The sequence below is a fragment of the Motacilla alba genome, chromosome 28 (assembly GCF_015832195.1).
Source record: "Motacilla alba alba isolate MOTALB_02 chromosome 28, Motacilla_alba_V1.0_pri, whole genome shotgun sequence".
NCBI classification, from domain to species: Eukaryota; Metazoa; Chordata; class Aves; order Passeriformes; family Motacillidae; genus Motacilla; species Motacilla alba.
The window spans coordinates 1205457-1220974 of record NC_052043.1 but is presented as its reverse complement, the minus strand read 5'-3'; the positions used below and the strand labels follow the sequence as shown (position 1 = coordinate 1220974).

The following is a 15518-nucleotide window of genomic DNA, read 5'->3' as shown; positions in this document are numbered from 1 at the left end:
ACTCAGCCAAGGCCCTGAGGATCTCTGGCATGTGCACCCTTGCAGTAGAGCTTAGTTCCAGCATCTTAGTAGCCGTTGTTGCCTCAGCAAGATGGGGAATAAGCCCAGCTTCCAGCTAGTGATTCCCAAGAGGAGCACGGGTGCCATCTTCAATCTATTCTGTCCTCAGCAGGGGAGTATTAAACCCAAGCAGGAACCCCTGAGGTTGGGTGAGTGTAGAGCTCTGTGTGAGCTGGTGTCTGCTCCAAGTACTGGTGTTGCCCATGAGGGATCTGGGAGAGGCGGGGTGGGAAAGGATCTGTGGGTGGGGAAGAGGAGAAACACTTGGGAGAAAGGGAGGGATAAGGAAAAACAATCCTGTTGTATCAGTGATCTGTCTGAGGAAGGTCTGACAGGAGAAATGAGTAGGGGCTAGAGAATCTTGGCATGACACCTGTTCTCAGATTCTGCACAGGCAGTGGGGCTCTCGTGCCAGCGGAAGGATGCCTGGGGCTGGACTCGGGTGCTCTTTATTTTCCTGAGTATTTCCTTCCTTCCTTCCCTTTTTTCCCTGTCTTACCCCCTCAATCTAAAAAGCTGCTGTGTAGGGCAGATTGCTTCTGCGTGCAACTTTCCCATCCCCTCACATGGGGAATCTCACCCAGCTGGTACTTTCTGTCTTTTGTAATTCTGTTTGGATCCTGTTCCCTGCACTGTTCTGTGTGTGAGCACCTGCAGCTCTCCCAGGCAGAAGGTGAAAAGAGAAGTTTGAGCTTTACTGTCACCAGGTCTAGAGAAGTTAGGCTTCAAGGCCAGGTTGGAAAGGGCTTGGAGCCACCTGGGCCAGTGGAAGGTGTCCTTGCCCATGGCAGGGGTTCCACTGGATGGGCTTTAAGACCCCTTTCAACCCAAAACATTCTGGGATTCCATGATAAGAAGAAGTTGAAAAGGAGGGTTGAAAAGGGTCTAAAGTGTGCAGTGAGGACTGCACATGAAGCTTGAGGACAGGTGAAGTTGGAGCACAGATCAGGTGCAGTTAAAGTGCTGAGCAGCGTGCGGTCCCCAGCAGGCTCCTGGGGGACTCCCTGGATGAGGGAGAGGGGAGATGGGGATTTACACACTTTGAGGATTGAGGGGAAGCCCTCCCAGCATTTCTGGAGATTCGTTCTGGAGAGCAGAGCCTGCCCTGTGCCTTTCCTTGCCCGTGGAGGCTCAGCAGAGAGATGTAGCACGTGCTGGGAAGGAGCTGAGGAGCTGCTCTCCCTCCCTGCCCCGGCGGGCGGATGTGCAGCTGAAGCCTGTGCTAATGATTCCAGATGTTTAGCTGAACACTTTGCCTTTGATGGAGCAATTTGAGGAGGATAATAGAGTGGATAACTAGGTTCCTCACATTCCAGCAGCACTTTCCTGAGCTGCCGGGATTGGTGCTGTGCCTCCGGCTCCTGCAGCCTTAACCAGACCAATTAGGTGCCATTGCTGCACCTGTGGTTTTTTTAAATGCCTGTTCTTCCTGATTCTCAGCACTTCCCAAGGCTCCTGGGACGCCAGTGGTGACAGAGACAACAGCAACGAGTATCACCATCACCTGGGACTCTGGAAATCCAGACCCCGTGTCCTACTATGTCATTGAGTACAAGTCCAAGAGCCAGGATGGACCATACCAGATCAAGGAGGACATCACCACCACGCGCTACAGCATCGGGGGGCTCAGCCCCAACTCCGAGTACGAGATCTGGGTCTCCGCAGTCAACAGCATCGGGCAGGGCCCTCCCAGCGAGTCGGTGGTCACCCGCACGGGGGAACAAGCTCCTGCCAGCGCCCCACGCAACGTGCAGGGCCGCATGCTGAGCAGCACCACCATGATCATCCAGTGGGAGGAACCCGTGGAGCCCAACGGGCAGATCCGAGGCTACCGAGTCTATTACACCATGGAGCCCGAGCAGCCCGTCAGCAACTGGCAGAAGCACAACGTGGACGACAGCCTGCTGACCACCGTGGGCAGCCTCCTGGAGGACGAGACCTACACCGTGCGAGTGCTGGCCTTCACCTCCGTGGGGGACGGGCCCCTGTCCGACCCCATCCAGGTTAAGACACAGCAAGGAGGTGAGCACCCGTGTGGCTGACCTGGGCTGTGGGAAGGAGAGCTGCTGGTTGGATTTGGAGGTTTAGATGTGATGTTGGGAAGGAATTATTTACTCAGAGGGTGGGGAGGCCCTGGCTCCAGTTGCTCAGAGAAACTGTGGCTGCCCCTGGATCCCTGGAAGTGTCCAAGGCCAGGTTGGACAGGGCTTGGAGCAACCTGGGATAGGGGAAGGTGTCCCTGCCCAAGGACCTGGATGAGCTTTATGGTCTCTTCCAACCCAAACCATTCCATGATTCCAAATGTCTTTAACAGATGTAAAACTGCCCAGGTAGTGGTGGACACTTTAACTCTCCCTAAGGTACCCGGGAGCTACTTTGTCAGAGATGAGTGGGGAATGAACCTTATGTGTTGAGCTGCAAACACAAGGTGTTCAATCACGGGCTGTCACCCAGCACATTTTTGGCATGGGGTATGGGAGGAAACCCTGTGTCCTCAACAGGCTGCTCATGGGCTTCCTACTTCCAGAATCTTGTAATACTGGGATTGATGGGAAGGGTTGTATTCTGCACTGCTGAGAAAGAGCTATATGATCCACTGGGATTCTTCCATCTCCAGCAGCTCTGCACACGCTGGAGTCCTGCAGTGGGATGTAACTCCACAGCTTTAGAGGCAGGACCTGCCCACGCTGCAGTGTGGCATTTTGCTACTGACGTGCTCTTCCCACACAGGCTTTGAAGAAAACAGGGCAAGAGCCTCCTAATTAGCCAAGTTAATGCGGTTTCTCCTCTTTCTCATCTTGCCTCCTCTGCCCTGTCGGCTCCCCCTCCGTGCCAGTTCCTGGGCAGCCGATGAACTTCCGAGCAGAAGCCAAGACCGAGACGAGCATTGTGCTGTCGTGGAGCCCCCCACGCCAGGAGATCATAGTGAAGTACGAGCTCCTCTACAAGGAGGGAGACCACAGCAAGGAGGTGAGTCTGAAGTGCAGCAGGGCTGGGGCTGAGGAGCTCCCCGGCCCCGCCGTGGAGCGAGGGGAGCAGGGCAGGTGTCTCTGGGCAGGCCTCACCTCTGCTGCCTGTTGTTTGGGTTTATTTTTCTCTTCCCCCCTCGCCCATCCCAGGTGCTGAAGAACTTCGAGCCCACGACCTCCTTCACGGTGGAAGGCCTGAAGCCCAACACTGAGTATGTCTTCCGGCTGGCCGCCCGCTCGGCCCTGGGGCTGGGGGCCTTCACCCCGGAGGTCCGAGAGCGCACCTTGCAGTCTAGTAGGTGTCTCTCCTTTCCCACCCTTCTCTGAGGGGACCACGGTCAGGGAGCCAGAGATGGTGGGCACAGGGGTACGGAGCTGGGGGCTGGCGTTTCACTCCAGGGAGGGGGGACACCCTCGGGACCTGCTCCCCTCTCCCTTCACCGCTCCAGCTAGCTGAGACGTGAGCCAGGAGCAGAGCTGGGCTTTGGGGGGCCAGCCACTCGGGGTGGCAGCAGTGAGGGCTCGTGGTGGCCACGCTGGCTGTGGTGCTGAGCATGCTCAGGGGATGGCAGCCACAGCCCGGCCCTGTCACAGACACAGGCCCTGTCACGGGCCCAGGCCCTGTCACAGACACAGGCCCTGTCACAGACACAGGCCCTGTCACAGACACAGGCCCTGTCACGGGCCCAGGCCCTGTCACAGACACAGGCCCTGTCAGAGACACAGGCCCTGTCACGGGCCCAGGCCCTGTCACAGACACAGGCCCTGTCACAGACACAGGCCCTGTCACAGGCCCAGGCCCTGTCACAGACACAGGCCCTGTCACGGGCCCAGGCCCTGTCACGGGCCCAGGCCCTGTCACAGGCCCAGGCCCTGTCACAGACACAGGCCCTGTCACGGGCCCAGGCCCAGCCGCTGTCAGGAAGGGCACGAGCAGTGCAGCGGGGAGACGGTGGGGAAAGGGGAGGGAGAGGAGAAGGGAAGGTGATTGTTCACAGGCCCAGCCTTCCCCAGCCTTTGGGGAAGCGGTCCCCATGCTCTTTTGCATGAGCACCTCCAGAGCCAAGGGGAGGAAGGCCTGGAGCTCTGGGAATGGCCCCGTTTGGGCTCCAGCAGAGCGGGAGAGAGGAGCCCTGTGGAGGCTGGGAGGGGGATATTGATGACACCAGGATGGAGTGTATGCAACTAAAACGTGCTGGTTTTAGTTTAATGGATTGTCTCCCTTCGCTGTTGCCCTGGGGACAATAACCCTGGATGGCAATATTTCAACCTGGGCTTTTCACAGATCTTTGCTTTTAAATGAGGTGTTTTTTCACTGCATGAGTGGCTGTGGCAGCTGTTCTTTGTGTTTTCTGTCTCCTCTCATCTCTACTAAATCACTCCACTGCAGTTTGGAGTAGCCGGGAGCAGAACTAACTCAGAAGTGGCTCTGGTCACCAGTGTGAGGAGGGAGAGCCCTGCTCCCATCCCTCAGAGTCCCTAACAAGGGGGAGCAGCAGGCTCTCGGCTGGGCTTTTTAATTGTCACATCCTGCTGTCTCTCCCTTTCCCTGTCTCCTTCTCTTTCTGTCCCCTGAGGAGTGGGAAGAAAGGGGAGTCTGTTTCTGCATAGACAGAATTCCTTACTGGGGCTTTCTCAGGCCTCCACTCCATTCAAAGATTTTTTGTTTTTTCTTCCCTTCAAATGTTTTTCCCCTTTTTTCTTTCTTTTCTTTTTCTCCATACTCTCTCTACGTTTCATAGGAAAATCCTTTCCTGACTCTGCTGCACATCTGCTGGTTCTGATCCCAGTGTGGTACTGTCAGAGGGAGCATCTCTGTGGGGTGGGGGAAATGAACTGAAAGGACCTGAAAAATAAGTGTTAAACTTACACTCTGCTTCTGTTTTCCAATGGGTTTCTCTCCTTGAGACCTGTGGGGATGGGAGGCAAAGATGGTCTGGGATTTGTGCTTTCTGGTTCAATAAAACAAGCTGGAAGAGGGGTGTGGGAGCTGGTGGCAGTAGGCCTTAGTGAAAATTTGTCCCTTAAGGGTGAGGAAAAGGGGATCTGGGAAAAGGGAAGGCTTTGGGGCTTTTTCTAACTTGGCATCTGCCCAGAACACGGACGGGTTTCTCTCTCTGGAGCTCAGCTTTCATAGGGAGAGTCTCGTTAATTTAATGCTCTTAAGAACATCAGCTGGGAGCTGTCAGTGTCCTGTAACACGGTGAAACATTTTTTCCTGGCTGGCTGTTGGAGGAACGAGTCAATTCTCCCTGCTCCGGGTGACATCCTTCGGCTCACAGACCTTCTGGCTCGGGACAGGCTTTTGTGTCTTCCCTCCTCAGCTCCTTTTCCGTTCAGCTCCTCCTTGGCCTGCTCCATGCCTCTTCTTTCTTCTCTCTTCTGCTCTCTGCTTGCCTGCCTGCATGCCCTGCACCCGATGAGCCAGCTCCCTGCTGTCCCTGTCCCTGTCCCTGGCTGGGCGATGTCACACCACGATGGCATCTTGTCTCTGGAATGACAAAGCCTCTCCCTGCTCCCCCTGCTGCTCCTGCTGTCCCCTCCCAGCACCCACCCGCATGTGGCAGCCCCTCCCTGCACCTCCCTGCCAGGGTGGCTCCTCCTGAGCATCATAACCAAAGTAAAATCCATTAAACTAAAGGTAAAGTATCTTTTTCTTCTTGAAGTAGCTGGGTTTTAACTCTTCAAGTACCAGAGACATAGCTCGTAAAACTGACAGACTCTCATGGCTGGGAGAAGCTGGTTTGCCCTTTCTGGTTAGCCATGACCTTCCCAGGCTCCCTGGCAACTCTCCCACTGGGAAATTCCAGAGGGCAAAGCGTGCTCAGCAGGCAGGGGTGGCAGGGTGGGTGCTGTGAGGCTGCACGTGCAGGTGTGGAGGAACAATGGGGTTTTCTCACCCTCTGTTCCTGCCCAAGGAAGGATTTCCCCCCCACGTAGCTCCGCTCTCCCTCCTGTCCCCCTCACAGTACATGAAGCGAATGAAATACCCAAAGTCTGTGGTACCTAAAGGGTTAAAAAACATGATATTGTGCAAGGTCAGTAAGGGTCATTCTTGTGGCTTGGACAGTCAACTTTAAAGCATGTAAAAGGTGCAGCTCAGGTGAGTACTGGCTGGTCTCAAGCAGATTCACAAATACAGTCCACCCTGTGGCTGCAGGCTCACCGCCGGTGGCTCTGCAGGCACTCCCGCATGTCCTGGAGCCCTGGGAGGGTGGGGAGGGGTCCCAAAACGCTGGTGGAACCAGCCGGCAGGCCAAGGCAGAGCTCTCCTGCCTGGGGGCTCCTGCCTGTGCCTGCCTGAGCCCAGGGAGGGGCTGCTTGCGGAGCTGAGCTCGCAGCCCCGGTGGGGTTGGTGGCACTGGGCTCCTGCCACGGCTCCCGGCGCTGTCCCCAGCGTCCCCAGGGTCACACAGGTTGGGCTGGATTGTGAAGGAAGCAGTGCCATGAGCTCCCAGAGGCGTGTCCAGCGTGGCCAGCCAGCACCCCTGGCTGTTCTCCTCCGCTGCTGCAGGCCAGGGGTGACGGAGAGGGGGCCGGGCAGGACCTGGGCCTTCTCCCCCATCACCCACCCCCCACCCTGCCTTTTTGACCAGAGAAAGTGCAAAACCATCCCAAAAGGAGGCCTCACGCCAGGGCCTCTCAGTAGGACCCTGTGCTGGAGCGTAGAGGGTGAGTGAGCGAGCGTGGCAGCGCAGACAGTGACCCCAGTGCCAGCTGGAGCTGAGCTCTGCTTCCTGGGGCTTTCAGAATGAGGTGCAGGATGAAGGGTAGGTCAGGTCAGACCCCCTCTGCAGTGGGTTTCTCGGCTGTGGTGGCTTTGGCTGGAACTGAGCAGGAAAGGTGGATTTTAATATGCCCGGCCTCTGATGAGGACAAAAAAAGAAGGAAAGGGCACCGTGGCAGCAATGGGAGAGGGCTGAGTCTGTCCCTCCATGCCTTGAAACCATCCTTGAGCTGGTTCTGGGACGTGGGAGCAGCAGTGCACCTCTGTCCTGGAGAGGTGGTGCAGCAATCACAGCAAATGGAGAGAGGCAGAGGGAAGGAGATCTGTCACTGGGAACGTGCTGTCCTGCTCTTTGTGCTGACAGTTTAGCAAAAGAGAACAGATTGGGGTCCAAAATTGCCATTTTGCAATAGTAGCTGGGGTTCTGCTGGTGGGGGAGGACTCGGGGACTCATCATGAGCAGAGTGGCATTTTAAAAGCCAGTCATGTGCAGAAACCCACCAGGAGCTTGGTCTGGCCTCGTAGCTCAGTTCCTCTTGTTCTCTTGTAAGAAAGTCTTATAAGTTAGCAGTTGAAGCGTGGAAGGTAGGTAAACAGACTGGGAATGTTCTGGAAGGAGTCACTTTTTATATCAGTATTATTTTATTATTATGATTTCCTTTCTGGTGTTCGTTTTTTTTTTTTCTTTTTGTTTCAAATTATTGGCTTGATTTATGTTTTATTTTCCAGTTTGTTCTTTTTGGTTTGCTTCATTTGACATCTTCTGTGTTGTTTTGCGAGGCCAGCCATGGCCAGGGTTTGTCAGCCTCCTCACTGGGAGTGCTGGGGAGAAGAGGGTCATTCTGCCAGGTTAAAGACAGCAATAGTGCACAAAAATAGAAGGAAAACACCCAAAATGTCCTACTGGGCAGGGTGCTCAGACAGCAGAGGAGGGATTATCTCTGCCCTTTCTGAAAAGCCACTTCCCTCTGTCTCCTGGAGGCTCCTGGAAAGCGTGTGGCTCTCACTCCAGTGCCAGCTGGGCTAAGTGTGACTGGATTTAGCAGAGTCCTCAAGGCAAGCTGGGCCTAAACATCTGGGTTTGACTCCAGGATGGGAGTAAGAGGTTTGAAAACAATCATTCCTTGCTAAAAGAGCTTTTTGTTTATTAAAAAGCATCAGAGGAATGAGTAGCAGTGACCAGCACTGATCTACTGCTTCTTGCAGGTGATACTTGGGGGCTTGTGAGTTCACCCCAGTTTCCTGCCCTGTCTGCAGAGACTTAAAAGCTCTTTATTGATATTGGATTTATTGATTTGCCCTCAGAATGTATCACACTCTGCTTCCCTGGGCTGATAGTTGTCCTTAGTGACAGGCAGAAGTGTGGGCTAGTTCCTGGAAGTGTTCAGGGCCAGGAAGGAGTCCCCTGGATGGTGGCAGCTGTTCCTGCCCAGGGCAGGGGATGGAACGAGAGGAGCTTTAAGGGAGAGCTGTGGGTTCCACCTTCCCCACCTGCTGGTCCCCCTTGGACAGGCGTCTGCTGCCACCCTGAGAAGGTGCCTGGGTAGGGCCACAGTCCCCAAGGTTTTCTGCCAGGATGTCCAGAAACACCCTGCTGTAGTTCAGGCAGAGAGTGCAGCGGGAATTAGACCTGCTGCTGCTTTGGAAAATCCCCTAGATACCCGAATACCTCACCAAAGCCACTGCCTCCCTCCTTCTGCAAGTGCTTTCTCAAAACCCTCCTCTCTAAACACGCTGGCTTGGCAGTGTCCTGGGCATTCCCACTGTGGGATTTGGCCTCCTCCAGTCTGGGGACAGCTAATCACTTCCATCTGGAGGTACAGACTCTTAAATTTAAGCCTCCTGGCAAAAGATTTGCTTTTCTTACTTAATTTTCACAGATCCCTTCAAAGAAATTCAAGATCCCAGAGACTGAGGTTGGAAAGTGCTTTCCCAGCCAGAGCAGGATTTGCCAGGCTGCTGTAAAACAGGCAGCCAAAGGAAAGGGCTTTTATAGGGTGCAGCTGGGTGTTTAGCTGGTGCCAGCTTAGTGGAAGCAGCAGGACCCCTCTTGGCTGGCCCGCTTGCTGGTTTAGTCCTTTGCTTTACACCATTTCAGTTTTGATGCCCCATTTAATTTCTGTTGGCTTTTTTTTTTTTTAAAAAAAAAAGAACCTCTTCATTTCGGAAAAAAAAAAAAAAAAAGACAACAACAAAAAGCTCTCTTCTCTTTTAATTTTATCTTCCTAAACCAAACTTTTGTACGTTTTATTTTAGATTTTTTTGTTATCATTTTCCTTTTTTTTTTTCTTTTATCTTTCCCATCTTTTGTTTTTTTTTTTCCCCCCTTCCCCTCTCCCTTCTTTCCCTCTCCCGCTCCTGAATTTTCCCCCCTCGTAGAACCGTCTGCCCCCCCTCAAGATGTAAAATGTGTCAGCACCCGCTCCACCGCCATTCTGGTAAGTTGGCGGCCGCCGCCGGCCGAGAGCCAGAACGGCGTCCTGGCCAGCTACAGCGTCCACTATCGAGCGCTGGACTCGGAGGACACGGAGCTAAAGGAGGTGAATGATATCCCCCCAACCACCAGTCAGATCCTGCTGGAGTCCCTGGAGAAGTGGACCGAGTACCGCGTCACCGTGGTGGCTCACACGGAGGTGGGGCCGGGCCCGGAGAGCTCGCCGGTCATCGTGCGCACGGATGAAGATGGTGAGTGAGATTTTGGGTTCTCCTGGGGGGGCTCCTGTCCCTGCAGGGGGTCGTTCCCGTGCTGGGGGGACACAGCCAGGCCCTTCCCGTGGCTCTTGAGTGGTGCTAGGCCAGAGCTGGAGTGGGATCCAAGATCTGAGTTGTGTGGCATCCTCTGGTGCCATCACCCGGCGTCCTCTGGTGCCATCTGAGCACTGGGGTCTGTGGGGTTCTCCTCCCCTGGATTTGTGGGTCTTTCTTAATATCTCTGAGTCTGGACTGCAGCACTCCCCCTGAAAAGATGCTCTCACTGAGCCAGGAGCAGCCAAGGCACTAAAAACCTTCGCTCTGAGGAAAACTTGTGCTGCCAGAACTTGAATCATTGTACATCCTGAGCTGGAAGGGACCCACGAGGATCAGCCAAGTCCAGCTCCTGGTCCTGCCTGGGACAGCCCCAAGAATCCCACCCTGTGCCCGAGAGCACATTTTAAAATATTAAAGAGTTCTTCCCACACATTCCTTGTGACTACCTCCTGCTTAAGTCAGAGCTTTTGTCAGTCATAGAAAGGAGGAATCTGTTCAAGTTTCAAAAATCTTGAGTGACAACAATTCAGTGGCCCCACTCAGAGACTTGAATTTTCCTGGTATTTCTACAGTAAAATAAAACCAGGGAAAAGCATGAATGGGTGCATGAAGGGAGAGGAGCACCCTCACTGTGAGGGTAGGACCTCAAATAATATAGGTCAAGTAAATAACGTATGGAAATCCCAATTTTTTCAGGTGTTCTTCATCTATTCCAAATAAAAAGAATTTTTAAAAAGCAACAGGTTTGTCCCCAGTCTGGGCCCTGTTTCCCTGAGCCTCTGCCCGCATCCAAATGTGACATAGAGTGCCCTGCTCAGAAAGTGTGATTTCCTGGTAGATGAAGCTGCCATGCCCTGTGTGATTAGTAGTAGTATTTCCAAAGATTCAGCCCAAATTTCATCAAGGTATCTCTTGCTTTCTGCCCTGAGATTCCACAGTGGTTGCAGCCACCAAGCCCCTGTCCCGCCAGAGAGATGAGGGAAGTCCAAGGACAAGCCCTCTCCTGATCCTCTCCACCCTGACCTCCCACAGGCAGCGCCAGGGCTTTTCTGGCTCACTGGAAATTGGCTTTGCCCTCAGACGGAGATCTGGAGCTGTAATGGTTCCCTCCATCTGAGCAAACTGGGCGCAAAGGAGCCTGTGGAAGGCTGGCTGGATGATGAGATGGCCTGGTCCCCTCCTGTGGATGTGACAGCCCAGTCAGAGAGTGAGGAAGGTAGATACATTTTCCCAGAATTGGCCTGGGAGGCTTTAGGAAGCTGGAGATAAACAATGATAGCTTATTATTAAAAACAACCTGCAGGCGTTGTTTTCCTAATAGCTGTTTTCTTGTTATTCTCATAAGTTTGTAAATGAGCATCTTTTTAATTAGCCAGTCAGGTAAAGTGCATTGATTAGATGACCAATCAGGTCTACCTGTATCAGAACAATGTATAGAAGGAAGATGTGTGCTTTATGCCACTCAGCCCTCTGATGGCTCTGTGTCATTTCTTACTGACCAGTGCCACCCTCCCTGTGTCCAGGCCGTGCAGATCAGGTCCCACGGAACTGGGAGGCCAGTGCCAGGTGATGGGATACTGGGGCGCTCAGGTCTCCCCCTCCTCCCAGAGCTCAGATCCGGTGTGCGCACAGCCCAGAGGAGCAGGGACGGGCTCCGAGCAGACCCGCAATGACCGGGGCCCCTGGCTTGCCTCCCTCCCTCCCCGCAGTGCCCAGCGCCCCGCCGCGGAAGGTGGAGGTGGAGGTGCTCAACTCCTCGGCCATCCAGGTGTTCTGGCGCTCGCCGGTGCCGAGCCGCCAGCACGGCCAGATCCGCGGCTACCAGGTGCACTATGTGCGCATGGAGAACGGCGAGGCCAGGGGGCTGCCCCACATCAAGGACATCATGCTGGCAGACGCCCAGGTAAGCTTCACCTGGGCGAGCCCCGGGAGGCTGGGGGTGGGGGGATGCACTGCCCTGGGCGGTGTAACTCTGCAGAGGCTCCGTGGGGACCTGTGACAGGGTGTGGCTGTGTCCCTACTGCTGTCCCAGCACTGAGATAAATATCCATCCATCCATTCAGCCTTGCTGTGTCTGGGAAGCCTTTTAATTCAGGCCAAGGCCACAGTGGAATCTACTAATTTCTCCCACTCTACTTCTTCCCTCGTGCTTGCCTGGTAACTTCTGACCTTGTGTGGCTGCTTGCTCAGGGACTCCTTCCTCATGCTGTGTCTCTGTCTTTCCCTTCTTTCCCCTCTTGTATTCTCATGTGCCAAACCTCTCTTGTTCTCTGCCCAGTGGGAAACAGATGACACTGCTGAATACGTAAGTAAAAACATAAAAATCCTCCCATGCTGGTTCTGCCTCCTCCCTTCTCCCACTTCCTGTTGTGGTGTGGTATTTTCCTTTTCCTTTTTTTTTTTTTTTTTTTGCAGTGCAAGTGTGCCTGTTGTAGAGCCTGTTTTTGGTGTTCCCATGCATTGTCCCCTCCCTGCCACTGCTCTGTGCCCCTCTGTGATCGTGTCGTTTGTCAGCACGCAGCAATCCCCCAGGGTTTTCCCTTTGGCTCTGAAGGAAAGATGGGTCTGCTGCTCCTCCACGGGGAAGCAGATGGCATATTGAATTTGGGACTGCTTTGAACATATGAGAATCCTAAAATAGTTTGGCTTGGAAGGGACCTTAAAGGCCATCTTGTTCCACTCCCAGCCGGGAGCAGGGACACCTTCCACCAGACCAGGGAGCTCGGCTGGGCTGCTTTGTAACACCTCTGTGTCTGGAAAAGATAGCTTGGGAGTATGGAATCCGTGAGTGCTGAGCTACCACGGCATGAACAAATGCTTTGTGCTCTCAAAGGGCCAAGATTCTCAGAAACTCATTGATGCAAAGCGCTGAATCATTATTGGTGCTTTTACTTTTGAAGTACCTTAAAATCAGCTTGGCTGTTTGGCATTTGCTATTTCTGCTAAAATGATTAATGTTTTCCAAAATCCTACAGCTACCAAGAAGTAGGAGAAAGCATTTTCGTCTTGGAATGGCAGGGTTCTGAGATAACACCCAACTAAACTGGTGGTGTCTGTGTCTCCTGGGGATTGCCAAGTGCCCTGCACACCTGAGGGGCCTCCCTTTGAGGGATGGAGAATGAGTCTCGGGGAGCCAAAGCCCCTTTCCTAAAATCTTACTAAAGCTCAGTGGCAGGTGTGAGAGCAGAACAGTTTTCTTGACTTCCAGAAGCCAGACCTGTCCCTGCAGCTGAGGGCCTCCAAAGTCACTGATCAAAATCCCTCTGTTCAAAGTTCTGCTGCTCCACTCCCAGCTCACCGTCAGGGGAAATAGTTCTTTTCAGGACTAACAAATTCTTCCCAAGTGCTGCCCTGAGATTTAATATTGAATGCATGAAGGGGTGAGGAGAGGGGAAAGCCATAAAACATGCACAACATTCCCATCTCCCCTCCTTTCTGGGGCCTTGGGGAAAACCCTGCTGCATGTGCTGTCATCCTGTTTGATTTAGCACGGGTGTTCCTTTTCCAACACAGCCCTTTGAAAGGCTGCATCCCTCTTGGGGAAGGGCTGTTCTTGAGGCCAGTGTTCCAACAAAAGCTCCTGGGAGCCAGGTGTGGGGAGGCTGATAGAGGATGGGGAAGGAGGGGGTGGGATTTAGCAGGGAGCTTCAGCGTGAGCGGAATGTGTCGTCTTGCACTTTGCATTCAAGCAATCCCTTTAATATTATGAAAGCATTAAAAATATCTCTTGAGGAGAGAAGAGAGGGGTAATGGTGAAAAAAAAAAAATGTAATCTCCCTGAAACCTCTGAGCCTCCTCTGAGGCCGCACAGTGGAGAGGAAAGCTTTGAAGGGAGCGACAGCATTTGGATGCTGAAGTGGTTTGTGTGAAGACAGGGAATGTGTGAGAGGCAGATCTGGAGGAGGATGCCTTGCACAGGGCCCTGCAGAGCCAGGCTGTGTTTGCAGAGCTGTGAGTGCCTCGCCAGGGGGACGGTGCTCTCCCCCTCTGCCACTTCCCACAGAAGCCCCAGAGTGTCTCGTGCCCTTGGATTTGGTGTTCCTGCATGCTGGAAAAGGGTTGAGGCTGCTGCCAGGAGGAGAGAGCTGCTTTTGGGTGTGGGCCTTAATATTGACACGATTTTCCTTTGGCATCTGGCAAACAGGAGATGATCATTGCTGGGCTCCAGCCGGAGACTGCCTACTCCATCACCGTGGCCGCCTACACCATGAAGGGAGATGGTGCTCGCAGCAAACCCAAAGTGGTCACCACCAAGGGTGCAGGTGAGAGCCTTTTCCTCAGCCAGCAGGATTCACCCCTTCCCTAAAGCCAAGGGGCTTCTCCAGACTCACCTTCTTTCGTCCCTCTCCCTTCTCAAAGGACAGACTTGCAGCAAGAGCCAGACTGCCCCAAAGGCAAAATTAGATTTAGGGAGGCAGAAACCCCTTCATTCCTCACATGCAGCCCTCAGCAAATGACACGACTTTCTGTCCAGTGCTTCAGAAAGCCCAGGCACACCCAGAAACACAACAGAGGGTGAATTTGTCCCTTGTAATCTCTTGGGCTGTAAATTCCAGTGCATCAGAAGGAAAGTGACTCTTCCTGGTCTGACTGGAGAGAGTGCAGCTTTGCAGGTGGCCCACGCAGGTACACTGGGGACAGGTCTGCTCTCAGGGTGGTGACTAGCAAAGACCTGAAGAGCAGCAGGCAGACAGTGGTGCTTGTGCTGCCCACTCTTCTTTTCTGGTGCCGTGTCTGGGTGTACATCCCCTGTGTTCAGGACTGCTGGAGGGAGAAACTCTGACCTTTCCTGGCTCCCATTTCTGGGGTCTGGGCTCTGCCTGCACATACCAGCCAAAGCCTTTTCCTTCACTCACCCTCCTCTCCTTCCCCTGCAGTTCTGCCCATGTTTCTCCTCACTAACTCCCTGCTTCTCTGCTTTCCTTCTTCCCGAGCTCTCCACCCTTTCTGTTTGCCTCTCCTGGAGCCTTTCTCTCTGCCTGGCTCCCTTGTCACTCTCCCTTGTCACCCTCCCTCATCTCTTCCCATTAGGATTTGCAGTGCAGGTGATCAGTCACAGAGGGATGCTTTCTCCAGCACAGCAGCTATTACCCAAAACTCAATTTCCCCTGACTTGAAATAGCTATTTAAAAAAAAAAAAAGTCTTTCAAATGGCTCTGTAACACTCTTACCTTCTTTGCAGTGTTGAGTCAATACACCTTCTGAGAGGAGAGATTTCTTTCTTTATCATTCAGGGCTGGGGGCTGAATTTAAATACAGTAATACATCTAATTTTCTCCTTTACTGTCCAAACCAATTGCAAAATAAAACACTTCCCCCTCTCTGAACTTTCTTCTCACCTTTATTCCAAACAATATTTGTTGTGCAGATGTAATACTTTCAAGCTCAGCTGATTACAGTAGCATTTGTGATAAAAACTGAAACATGAAGGTAATGGCACTCTTTTTCTCTTTAATGTGTTCCTTAGGCATTCCCAGGGGAGGAGGCTGGCTCTCCCAGCACCATCCCTGCCATTCTTTGGCAGTTTGGAAGGAATGCAGCATTTGTTTCAGAGACAGCCCCTCATCCCCACTGAGGTGTCAGTGGAGGCAGCAGGCAGCGTTCCCTGGTGTGACCCTTTCAGGTCCTGCCCTATCCCCCATTCCAGCCCTCACCCCTTGGTCAGGCCCGTGCTGTGGGAGTGGGCTGGGACATCTCCCAGCTCCATTTTCTCTCCTCCTGTCCAACCAGGAGAAATACCAAGGCGGAGAGAAGGAAATTAGATCTCTAATAGTGGAGCTGAGTGTCAATGACGCGTGAGCTGCTGGAATTAATGCTCTGCTTTCTCTGGCTTCGGGGATCTCTGGGCCTGCACGTGTCATTTAACTGTGGCTGTGGGCTTGCTTAGCAGTCAGGCAGTGCCAGGGCTCATTAGGCAGAGACATGGCACTGCTGAGCTCCCCAGAACCCCCCAGACGTGGGGGAGCTCACTGAAAATGCACCAGCACTGTGAGTTGCCTTCCTCCAGAGGAGAG

The 15518-nt window shown here is 53.4% G+C and overlaps 1 protein-coding gene across 16 annotated transcripts in view; it reads left to right on the top strand.

The window, feature by feature from the left end:
* PTPRS (protein tyrosine phosphatase receptor type S) overlaps positions 1-15518 on the top strand; it is a 150812-nt gene that overhangs the window by 106548 nt on the left and 28746 nt on the right. For 8 of the 16 annotated variants that reach the window (XM_038163556.1, XM_038163554.1, XM_038163553.1 and 5 more), the window contains 7 exons: positions 1501-2082; positions 2897-3030; positions 3180-3324; positions 9136-9441; positions 11214-11407; positions 11783-11809; positions 13649-13766. In XM_038163556.1, coding sequence (XP_038019484.1) covers positions 1501-2082; positions 2897-3030; positions 3180-3324; positions 9136-9441; positions 11214-11407; positions 11783-11809; positions 13649-13766 — 1506 coding nt within the window. The remainder of the gene's footprint in view (positions 1-1500; positions 2083-2896; positions 3031-3179; positions 3325-9135; positions 9442-11213; positions 11408-11782; positions 11810-13648; positions 13767-15518) is intronic. The other 8 variants (XM_038163563.1, XM_038163564.1, XM_038163562.1 and 5 more) reach the window with 2 other exon arrangements.